The sequence below is a fragment of the Dipodomys ordii genome, unplaced genomic scaffold, assembly GCF_000151885.1.
Source record: "Dipodomys ordii isolate 6190 unplaced genomic scaffold, Dord_2.0 Scaffold179, whole genome shotgun sequence".
In the NCBI taxonomy this organism is placed as follows: domain Eukaryota; kingdom Metazoa; phylum Chordata; class Mammalia; order Rodentia; family Heteromyidae; genus Dipodomys; species Dipodomys ordii.
In genome coordinates this window covers 789,983-801,082 of record NW_012267395.1, presented here as the reverse complement: position 1 = coordinate 801,082, position 11,100 = coordinate 789,983, and the positions used below count along the sequence as shown (strand labels likewise).

General features: G+C 58.4%; 1 protein-coding gene across 5 annotated transcripts in view; it reads right to left on the bottom strand.

Moving 5' to 3' along the window:
• The window catches only part of Mroh1 (maestro heat-like repeat family member 1), a 70,656-nt gene that overhangs the window by 12,352 nt on the left and 47,204 nt on the right, over nt 1–11,100 (bottom strand). For 4 of the 5 annotated variants that reach the window (XM_013033865.1, XM_013033866.1, XM_013033869.1 and 1 more), the window contains 18 exons: nt 8,890–8,997; nt 8,433–8,577; nt 8,279–8,319; nt 7,860–8,001; nt 7,246–7,298; nt 6,783–6,890; nt 6,526–6,645; nt 6,157–6,279; nt 4,352–4,498; nt 4,246–4,272; nt 3,449–3,571; nt 3,181–3,260; nt 2,910–3,024; nt 2,726–2,821; nt 2,176–2,280; nt 1,390–1,525; nt 1,188–1,300; nt 78–230 (listed from right to left, as the gene is read on the bottom strand). In XM_013033865.1, coding sequence (XP_012889319.1) covers nt 78–230; nt 1,188–1,300; nt 1,390–1,525; nt 2,176–2,280; nt 2,726–2,821; nt 2,910–3,024; nt 3,181–3,260; nt 3,449–3,571; nt 4,246–4,272; nt 4,352–4,498; nt 6,157–6,279; nt 6,526–6,645; nt 6,783–6,890; nt 7,246–7,298; nt 7,860–8,001; nt 8,279–8,319; nt 8,433–8,577; nt 8,890–8,997 — 1,935 coding nt within the window. The remainder of the gene's footprint in view (nt 1–77; nt 231–1,187; nt 1,301–1,389; nt 1,526–2,175; nt 2,281–2,725; nt 2,822–2,909; nt 3,025–3,180; nt 3,261–3,448; nt 3,572–4,245; nt 4,273–4,351; nt 4,499–6,156; nt 6,280–6,525; nt 6,646–6,782; nt 6,891–7,245; nt 7,299–7,859; nt 8,002–8,278; nt 8,320–8,432; nt 8,578–8,889; nt 8,998–11,100) is intronic. The other variant, XM_013033867.1, reaches the window with a different exon arrangement.

The window sequence follows — 11,100 nt, the reverse complement described above, 5'->3', positions numbered from 1 at the left end:
CCCTGCCCTGCCCTGCCCTGCCCCGCCCCTGCCCTGCCCTGCCCTGCCCTGCCTCACTCCCAGCCGCAGCCTCGCACCTTCTCCAGCAGCATGTTGCCGCGTTCCTTCAGTAGGCAGTTGATCATGACAGTGGCTGCTCGGGAGCAGTTCTTGACAGGGTCCCCCAGGCTCTCAAACATGGTTAGCAAGAGACTGATGAGCTGGTCAGGTGGGAGGCGCCTGGCAATAATCTGGAGGAGGGTGGTGTCAGAAGAACAAGGAGGCAAGGTCAGCCCTCCAAGACCAAGCCTCCTATGGAAAACCTCCGCGCTCCGTATTGTCCCCCCTCCTGCCTTCCCCACGCAGCCGGGCCAGCTCAGAGCAGGCATTCCCCACCAAGGGCATGGAGGAGGGCCTCGGTTGGGCCGCTCCAGGCTCTCCAGACCTCAGGGAGCCCAGGGCATCCGGGGCACCCCAGGAAGGGCGTGACTCCCTTTGCTTAGCACCGGACAAAAGTCCCTTTCCTGCTCTCCTTAGACAGATGACGGGCCTGAAGCAAAGGCAGGAAAGGCACCCAGGTCAAGGAAGGGCAAAATGCACTTCAAAAACAACGGCAGGCAGCATCACACGGCTGACTCCCGCCTGACCTTGCCTGGTCTGGGGTTGGGTCTTTGCTCCCCAGCACCCAATTCCCAACAACAAGGATCCTGATGAACCCCCTCCTCTGGCTTCCATCCTCCTCTGCCCAGGACCTAGATCCCAGAGGACTGCCTCAAGAAGCACAGCAAAGCTCAGTGTGAGGGCCAAGGAAGGGCCAATGGAGAGGGGCAACGTGCCCCACTCAGAGCTTCGCCAGGCCTCAGAGACCGCGCAGCCTGCAGTCCAACTGAGCACTTCAGTCAGCTGGAAGCAAAGGCCCTGAGGCCTGCCAGGGCCAGGGCCGCCCTCCCGTGGGGCCTGCAGACTGGGCTGCACACAGGGTCTGGGCCTGACCCTGTCTTCAGTGAGCACACGGCCGGAACAGGTGGCAAGAGCTGCTGGGCAAGTCTGCCTCACACACAGTACCCTTCTGCTGCACGGTCGTGGTGCCCAGCAGGTGGGCTTAAGTCAGAGGCGGCCCCAGCAGGATTTCTGCGAGGAGCTGGGCCACTTAGCCCCTCCCTCACAGATGCGCTGGCTTCCTCCTGCCTCGGCATCCCAGCGGGCACCTGGGCGATGCTGTGGCACGTGTGGAAGAGGATGGTGGGGTCCGGGTGCGCGAGGCCGTCTCTCAGAGCAAGGAGCCGCTCAGCCACGTCATCACGGTGGTCTCTAGAGAAGCCTAAGCAGCAGACGGGGTAAGACACAGACCTTCCCCAGTGACCTCTTAGCACCTCTGCCCCCCCCCCCGCCCCTCTCCACAGGGCTCACCCTCATAGCCCAGCTGTAAGTAGAGCAGGGAGTAGACACAGCCCACTGCCTCCTGGCGAGTAGCAAGCCACATGTCCGCACATCGTGGGGAGAAGAGGCCGACAAGGAGGCCCAGGTTGTGGAAGGGCACCAGGGCCTGGGATGGAGACAGAGCGTGGGGGGTGTAGGTAGGCACAGCCCATGCCTCGGGGCCAGAGGAGGAGTGCTCCCAGCCTGGCTCCTCTCTGGCTGCTATGGCCCCCAGTGAGCTGCTCCCCCCCCCCAGCATGGGGTGGGATCTGCTCTGCTCAGCTGACCTGGGCATGCTGGGAAAGCCCATTGAAGTACGTACAAAAGTGCAAAACATAAAGAAACCAGCGAAAGGTCCGGCACATTACAAACAAGCACAGTTATCAAGGGAATGAATAATAAACAAGTAATTCTGAGAGGTGACAGAAAGCCTAGTACACATGTGGCATCTCTTCCAAGTCAAAGATGTCATGATCACAAACATGCAGGGGTTTCTGGAACATGCAGAAAAGTAACACTGCCAGTCCAGCCAACTAGCATGGCGGCGAAGGCCTGAGCGTGCCTGACTGGTGACTAAACCCAAGCCGGGCAGGGGCAGCTCCAGGCCAGGACAGGTCCTCTGCCCCGTCAGCCAGAGACTGCGGGATGAGCAGGGACAATGGCGGGAGGAAGCCCAAGGGCCCTGAGCGTGCACTGGGACAGGAGAGCCGCAGACACAGGGTCCCAGGCAGGGGCAGGGATGGGCACCACGGGACAGCCTCTGGCCCAAGCACTCACACTGACTTGCAGGTGCTCCAGGAAGTACTGCAGCAGGCAGGCACTCAGGCCAAGGGCCCGTGCTCGCTCGTGGCCTCTCGGGGACTTGATCCACGGGCTCAGGTGCTGGGGCAGAGGGTGGCAGCTCTAGAGGCAGCCGAGAAGGACAGGAACCCCCATCTCTGCGTCCCCGCAAGGAGGGACCCGGCATGCCTCCTGCTTCTGGAGCCACCGCAGCCTCCCCTGCCACCCCTCCCTTCCGCGTGGCTCACACACACTGCCCACCACGGGCAAGGGGAGCCAGCCAGGCCCCCGTCGGGCTCAGGCACCAAGGTGGGTGCCGGTGCTGCCTCAGCCCCCGAAGCCCTGGAAGGCGTGGGCTCCACGCCATCTCACTAGGCAGGAGCTCTAGTGCCAGGGGCTGGGGCCTCCGAGGCTCTGAGTCAGGCCCCTCGGCTCCCCTTACAAATGCCCGGTAGCACCTACAGGGGGTGGTAATGGTGGGCTGACAAAACAGGGGCTGGCTGGCAGCGAGGGAGTCCCCAAGCCCTCAACATTGCATGCACAGTACCTCGACCATGACCTGCAGGCCCTGGGGGGTCATGTTGCGCTGCAGCAGGCTGGTCAGCAAGTCCTCCAGGGCGTGGACCGTGTCCAGATACAGGGGCTGGAAGGATACAAGAGCCATCACCTACAGTGCCCCCCCCCCCAGCCACCACAGACGCAGGGACGTGAAGAGGGACACGTGGCAGTACCTCCTGGCAGGTGCCATCCTCCTCCTGAGGCTCAGGAGGCAGGGCCATGACGCTGCGCAGGCAGCTGTGGATCACCTCGGCCTGGGCAGGCTCCTCCAGCGCTGGCTCCAGGTGGCTGAGCAGCAAGTTAAGGGGCCCGGGTGACGACCCCACGTGGGCGGACTGCCACGCCACACAGCTAAGTTCAGACTCACGGCTTCACCTTGCAAAGCCATGCCTGCGTGAACAGACCCCGGGCCCACGGCGGCCACGCGGCCACGGAGAAGGATACACTAGGTAAGTGCAGGTGAGCATGGCTTTCTTCCGAATGGGTGTTCGCAGGGCATCCAGGGGTTCTGCCCTGATGAACTCCTGTGTGATGTAGCGCAGCACTCAGACCCGGGAGCAGGCACCAGCCTCCCAGGCCTGGCCCTTACGAAGGGGGCACAGGAGCCCCACAGAGCTCCTCTCTGCATCCCAAGATGCATCCCACACTCACCCCTTGGGCCTCCCCAGCCACCTCCTCTACTCCCAGCCAGCACTCACTGCCCAGTGCTCACCAACATCTGCGCTACCAGCTCCGCTTTCCTTGAGAAGTAGAAGGAGCTGGCCTGTGTGCTGCTGCAGATGGCCTGGCCGACCATGCACAGGCTCTGGACAAGGCACAGCTTCAGGGCCGGGTCCTGGAAAGACACCTGGCTGCAAGAGGCTGCCCACTCCTCTCCCAGTGCTGCTCAGCCTCGACGGGCCAAGGGCCGCGGCTGAGGCCGGCGCACACCCCTCCTCTCCGGTGCAGCCAGAGACGCAGCCACTGTGGCCCTGGAGCCTTCGAGGCAGCCTCCTGGGACCAAGTCAAAGATCTGGGCAGACAGCCCACAGAGCAGACGCCCTGCGGTGAGCCCAGACCCTGAAGCAGAAGACGCCTCGCCGTGGGGCCAGCTGGCCTGTGGCCTCACAGGGGAGCGTTCTGCTCCTCACAGGAGGCTGACAGGTTAGTGCCAGAGGTGCCAGGAGGGAAGCGTGTTAGTGAGGCCAGGCGAGCCTCCACCCCCTGGCCCTTAGCCTGTGCTCAGCCCTCCCCTGGGTGGTGCTGGCTGCTAGAGAAGGGCACCCCTGAAGGTAGTAGGGAGCAGAGCCAGAAGAGCCTCCGGCTGCCACTGGGAATGGGACTAAAGCCTTAGAAAAGGGCACTGTTCCAAAGGGAGGCAGGCAGGAGAGGCCCAGAACCACATTCAAAGCTGCTCCCTAGAGCTGTGGCTAGGAAGCCCAGTGAGCGCCGGGTCTGGCTCTGCCCCAAAGCCCAGCCCACAGGAAAGACAGAAAAGCACAGTTCCCACGCAATTCCTATACACGGTACCTTGGTTTCTACCTTTATTCCCAGAACCTGAATGACAAAGAGTAAAACAAATTAAGATGTAAGCCTGGTGTCCCGTGGCCCACCCACAGGCGACGGCCACACCCACCTTGGTGTTGAAGCACTGAAACATGTTGCGCAGGATGTCCGACTCCACCTTGGCCAGCACCATCTCTCGCGGGGCCTGGGCGGCCACGTGCCCGTAACACAGAATCAGAGCACTCTTTACTTTTTCCACTTCGTGCTCACTTCGATCCTGGCAAGCAGAGGAACTGTTACCCTAAGTCCTGGAAAGACACCTGGCTGCAAGAGGCTGCCCACTCCTCTCCCAGTGCTGCTCAGCCGCGACGGGCCGCAGGGCCGAGGGCCGAGGGCCACGGCCGAGGCCGGCGCACACCCCTCCTCTCCAGTGCAGCCAGAGACGCAGCCACTGTGGCCTGGAGCCTTCGAGGCAGCCTCCTGGGACCAAGTCAAGGATCTGGGCAGACAGCCTACAGAGCAGACGCCAGTGACCCTCACCTACTCCCCCACGGAAGCCTTAGATGGAAACAGCATTTCTGAGCTCCTTCAGTCCTGAAGGTCCAAATCCAGGGAAAGCAGCAGCGCCACACCCACAGCTCAGGTGCCAACCAGGGAGGGAGGGTGGGCCACCAGGGACAAGGTGGAAGTAGAGGGGAACCACTGGATGGAAACGGATGGAGATGGGATGTGCCTGCACACCAGCCCTGTGCTGGCCTATCAACTTGTACCAGAGTGCACGGGCCTGGCACACCTGCGCAGTTACCCCAGGCAGAGGGGCCCATTCACCATCCCAGCACCAAGGAGGCTGACGCAGGCGCATCCTGAGTTCAAGGTCTGCTTGGGCTACGTAGCAAAAGAAGGGACGGGAAAGGACAATGGCAGGGTGGGGACAGGTGGGGAAGCCCACCACTTTCTGAAATCAGACCTTGGAGAGAACGCAGCCTCTGCTGGCCACCAGGAAGCAAAGGTGGTGCAGGCAGCTTGGCCACACAGCACGAGCCAGCTTCCAGGGTCCCCCGTGAGGGCTCTTATCTTAAGTGTCTCCAAAGCTTAAGTCTCCAGGGAAGCAGTGTTCAGAGGCAGGGCCTTTGGAGGTGATCTCCACGAATGCTCTCACCTAACCAGAGCTTAGTGGGCTTTATCAAATGGAGCCCTTGCTGCTTCCCAGCCACCGTGTGAGCAGCACCCTCTACCATCACGCCCTGCCTCGCCACAGGACGAAAAGCAGCAAGGTGGGTGGATGCAGACCATAGTCTCTGAGAGCACAAGCCAATATGAATCTTACCTCCGTAAAGTTCATTTTGTCACAGCCATGGAAAACTAACACACCATCCTGCCACCCAGGGTGCCCTGTCATCACTCACAACCACAGCAACCTGTCGCTAGGTGGGTTTGCTTTTGGGGGAGTTTTCTATTTCCTCTTCTGGGAGGGGAGCTAGTGCTCCGGAGAGGGAGCACAGGAAGCAAAGTTGCTACAGAAGCCGGGTGCAGGTGACTAACACCTGTAATCCTAGCTACTCAAGAGACAGATGAGGATCATGGTTCAAAGCCAGACTGGTCAGGCAAGTCTATGAAACTCTTATCTCCAATTAACCACACACACAAAAAAAGCCAGAAGTGGTGCTGTGGCTCAAGTGGTAGGGCTCTAGCCTTGGGCAAAAAAGCTCAGGGACAGTGTCCAGGCCCCAAGTTCAAGCTCCAGGACTGGCACACACAAAGAAAGTTGCTGCAGCACAAGGTGCTGGCTTTTTATTCTACACTGAGCACACAGTACTCTGCCTCTGGCCTTAATGTGATGAAAAGGCAGAGCTGCCCTCAGGGGAAGATCACCAAGACGCTGACACACAGAGCAACTATGCAAACAGGACATGTTTCCCATCCAGTCCTCCATACCTTGAAAATGCTGAAGATGCCAGTAGACTTCCTAAACACGTCTGACCTCACGAAGTCCTCCAGCTGTGCCAGAGTGTCCTCGAGGTGGGCGATGGCACAGATCCCAAAGCAACAGGCCAGGCCCTGCAGAGGCCCCAGGTGCTCACTCTTGGGCGGGAGGCCCCACATACCCATCTGCTGTGCACAGGGAGGAGCACATGCCCACTGCACGCAGCATGAACTCACATACGTGAGTGATGTGGAGGGCCCACCATGCACGCCCTTGTATCTATATGCGCACACATGTGCGCGCCACACACACACACACACACACACACACACACACGACAGTGGTAGCCACTGACAGGTAGCCCAGGCACCAGTCTGCACCTCCCGCTCTGCCTCCTCTTGGTACTTGGCTGTCTCCAGCAGCTCCCGGAGGTGTTTTCCCACCACCTCCTTGCTTGAAGCAGCAGCCAGGGCAGTTCCTATGCATTTATACAGGAAGTTCTAAAACCAAGCCAGAGAGCACAGCTGTGGGAAGCTGCCGGCCACTCTGAGCAGGGGCACAGCCCTCCTTTCTGCGCTCCGCCAGGGCCACCAGGGTCAACCAGGGTCCTGGGAGCCATGCCGAGATCTGCCCGCACCTTCTCCTGGGGTGTCTTGCTGTAACAGGGCAGCTGCCTGCACATCTCCTGGCTGAGCTGGCAAATCCACGTGTTGTCAGAAACAACGGTCAGTGTGTCCCGCAGGAACTGTGCGTGAGGGCACCAGTGAGGAGAGGCCTGGGCCTGGCCGTGTTACCACGTGACCACACCAGGGGGCCCCCGCCTGCTGGTCAAGCGCAGCCTCTGAGCCTGCCATGGGTGGGTGGGCAGCCCTGCAGCAGGCTCAGGGCACAGGTGGCTCTGGGCCAGAGAAGAGGGGAGAGAACACTCTGTGGCCAGGGTGGCCGAAAGCCCCTCCGTCTGGTGCTAGCTACCACAGGGTGGGGGTCCATCCCGGCATTTTTAAAGGTGGCCCCTGCCCCTCCCCCGGCCCCACCCCAGCGGAGCGGCGCAGAGCGTCTCAGCGCCGGCACACAGGCCCTCGGCCTCTCGCCCATCTCACCACCAGCAGCTTCTCCTCCCATTCCTTCTGTGACAGTGTCTCCTGAGTGTGCTCTGAAACAACCACAGCCTCATTAGCCTGGGTCCCGCGGGCAGGCCCGCCGGAGGAGCCCGCGAGGGGCAGCAGCACCCTGCACCTCCCTGGCTGCTGAGGCTCCACAAAGAGCGAGCAGTCAGCCCAGCACCCACCCCAGCACACAGGGCATCCACGCTGCCCAGGCCTCTTCATATACTTGCTGGGGCTTGAATCTAGGGTCTTGCACTCTTACTAAGCTTCTATCCTCACAGCTGGAGCTCTACCAGCCAAGCCACGCCTCTAGTTCCGGCTTTTAACTGGTTACTTGGAGATAAGAGTCTCTTGAGCTTTGTCTGAGTGGGCTGCTTTTGAATCTCAATCCTCAGCTCTCAGCCTCTTGAGTAGCCAGGATTACAGGCTTGAGCACTGCGCCTGGCTATGTCCAGGCCTTTTCCATCACCAGTAAGGTGATTCCATGAAATGATAAAACCCTGGTCTATGCCAGCAAGCCCCAACGCCACCAGGCACAGCTGGGGTGGCGGTGACTGGCGAGCCTTTCTCCTCCAGGACCACAGGCCTCACCGCCCCTCCACTCTTACCATCCAGGTACTCCAGCAGCAGAGGCACAGTTGTCTCCCACCGCTGGCCCAGAGAAGGGTAGATGCTTCCATGCAGAACCTTCAGGAGGCGCAGGGAGGCTGCCCCCCGCCCGTCCCCCAGGTAGGGGCTACAAGACACCACCTGAGGGGTATGAGATAGGAACTGGTCCCCATGCCCACACCTGAGCCTCTAGCTGAAGCTGCAGCAGCTGGCTCCCGGCACGCGGAAGCCTGGCCATGTCTGGCGGAACATGCCACGCTGAGGAGGCGGCAAGGGTTGCATGCAACCCACCAGGCATGGGGCAGAGGGAGCCCATTCTTCTCCTGACCTCTTCAGAGGCACCAGGGCCACAACTGACAAGTGTCTCCCCCTTAGGGGTGGTAACCAGTGAGCTTGGAAAGAGCGACACTTCCCTTACCAGCAGTCTCGTGGTCACAGCGTAGGGAGATGGGAGGTTTGCTGGACAAGAGACATGAAACAGTTACTGAGTGGGGCCGCACGCAGGGCCGTGTGGGACACGCAGCTGGGGGTCCTGCACAGGGGCAGAGTGCTGGGATGTGGGGCCTGCGCACCGTGGGTGTCATACTGGACCAAGAAGGCATCTGCACCCGTTTCTTGTCTCTTCAGAGCCAGATGCACCAGGCTCCTGCAGAGTGGGGTCAGGGCTGCGGTGAAGTGCACAGGGGTGAGGAACTCAAGCAGGTACGGCCAGAGGACCTGGGGAGTGGAGAGCCCTGGTCTGCCATGCAGCTGGGTGAGGGTGGCCTGCAGGACAGCCAGACACCTAGAGGGCTCACTTCCTGCCTGTGGGACACGTGCAGGGGCAGGACCACTTTGAGGAATTCAGGTGTGGGCAGGCGGTTCTGCTGCTGAGGCTGAGAAGGCCTGCCGCCGCCCTGGAGGCCAACTGTCCACCTGTCACCAGGGGCAGGGACAGGGAAGGGGCCAAGTCCCAGGGCAGGGTGGGGAACTCTGGCAGAGCAGGAGGCCGCAGGCCTGGTGTCTGGGCCTGCGGAGGTGCACACTCACGTCACTCATCCTGTCCACCGTGGTGCTGATCAGGTAAAGAGTGCGCACGCTGACGGCCCGCACACTGTCTGTCGCCTGGTCCTCACCGTTGGCTCCTGGCCTCCCAGGCTTAAAGAAGGCGCATAAGGAAAGAGTTCATAGGGATGGCTGTCTAGGTACTAGCTTAGCCAAACATAGCAGCAGGGAAGGAAGCAGGCAAACCTGCAGGAGCCGGTGGCTCATGCCTGTAGTCCTAGCTACTCAGGAGGCTGAAATCTAAGGGTGGTGGTTCAAAGCCAGCCTGAGGCAGAAAAGTCAGTGAGACCTTATCTTCAGTTAACCAACAAAAAGGCTGACGTGGAACTGAGACTCAGTGGCAGAACACCAGTATTGAACAATTAAAGCTAAGGGACAGCACCCCAGGCCCTGAGTTCAAGCCCCAATACTAGAACATACACAACAACAACAAAAATCATGCAAGAAGACAGGCCTACCTGGCTCATTTCTCATTTTGTGTGTGTGTGTGTGCGCACGCACGCCAGTACTGGGGCTTGGGCTCTGGATCCGGGCACTGTCTCTAAGCTTTTGTGCTCAAGGCTAACACTTTAACACTTGAGCCACGGGTGATCAGTTGGATATAAAAGTCTCACAGACTTTCCTGCTCCACCTGGATTTGAACTGAAATCCTCAGATCTCAGCTTCCTGTGTAGTTAGGATTCCAGGCTCCTGGCAGTTCTCATTCCTTTTAAGCTACTGATGGCATTAAACTGATTTGCAATACTGATAGAGAATGGGGTTGCCTTTGTGGAAATGATGGGAAGAAGCTCTTGCTTTCTACCTGTGGACTCCGACCTGGCCAGCTAGGAAATGCTAGTGAGTTTCTCCTGAGGTCTGCCGTCTTGCTAGTGAGACAATGCTTAAAGCTTTCTGCAATAAAATGGCTTCTAGCTGAGTGCTGGTGGCTCTCTAATTAACCACCAGAAAAACAGAGGCGGCACTGTGGCTCAAAGTGAAAGGATGCTAGCCTTGAGCAGAAAAAGCTCAGGACAGTGCTCAGGCCCCGGTTCAAGCTCTACAACAAAAAAGAAAAAGAGAAGTGGTGCTGTGTCTCAAGAGGTAGAGCACTGGCCTTGAGCTGAAGAGCACAGGGACAGCGCCCAGGCCCAGAGTCCAAGGCCCACGATCGACCAAAAAAAAAAAGAAAGAAAGAAGAAAGGGAAGGAGGGAGGGAGGGAGGGAGGGAGAGAGAGAGGAAGGAAGGAAGGAAGGAAGGAAGGAAGGAAGGAAGGAAGGAAGGAAGGAAAAAAGAAAGAAAATGTCTTCTATGGTGTGGCGTTGTACTCATTACCTGTAACCCCTTTGTACAACTCCTTAAATAATTAAAAAAAAAAAAAGGAAAATGACTACTTTTGAATGCCTTGGCATCTTCCACTCCTGCTGGGAAACACCAAGAAGCTGGTTTTGTCATGGCTCTTGGTTTCTAAGACAGAGATACTAAGTCTCCCAGAGTCAAGGCAGGCTTGCCAGTTCCTCTTAATTGTCTTAGAAACCAAGGGTCATGTATAAACAGTGAACCTTGAATAATATGTTTTAAAGTATGCTGTAAAAATACAGATAGAGCTGGGCACTGGTGGCTCACATCTGTCATCCTAGCTACTCAGAGGCTGAGATCTGAAGATCACGGTTCAAAGCCAGCCCAGGCAGGAAAGTCCATGAGACTCATCTCCAATGAACCACTTAGAAAATAGGAAGTGGCACTGTGGTTCAAGTGGTAGAGCGCTAGCCTTAAGCTGAATAGCTGAGGGACAGTGCCCAGGCCCAGAGTTCAAGCCCAACAACCAACAAAAAAAAAAAAAATAATACAGGGGCTGGGAAGGTGACTCGGTGGTAAGAATGCTTGCCTTGCATGCATGAGGCCCTGGGTTCGATTCCTCAGCACCACATAAGCAGAAAAAGCCGGAAGTGGCGCTGTGTCTCAAGTGGTAGAGCACTAACCTAGAGCTGAAGAGCTCAGGGATGGTGCCCAGACCCAGAGTTCAGGCCCCACGACCGACCAAAAAAAAAAAACAAAACAGATAAAACTTTTACTCCAAATACACACAAACAATGAATTATTAGGGCAAAGAGTGTGTGTGTCTGTGTGTGTGTGTGTGTGTGTGTTTCTGCCCTCCCCCAACAAACAAGCAAAAATGAACCTGGCCAGATTCACTTTGACAGGCAATCACATAGGTA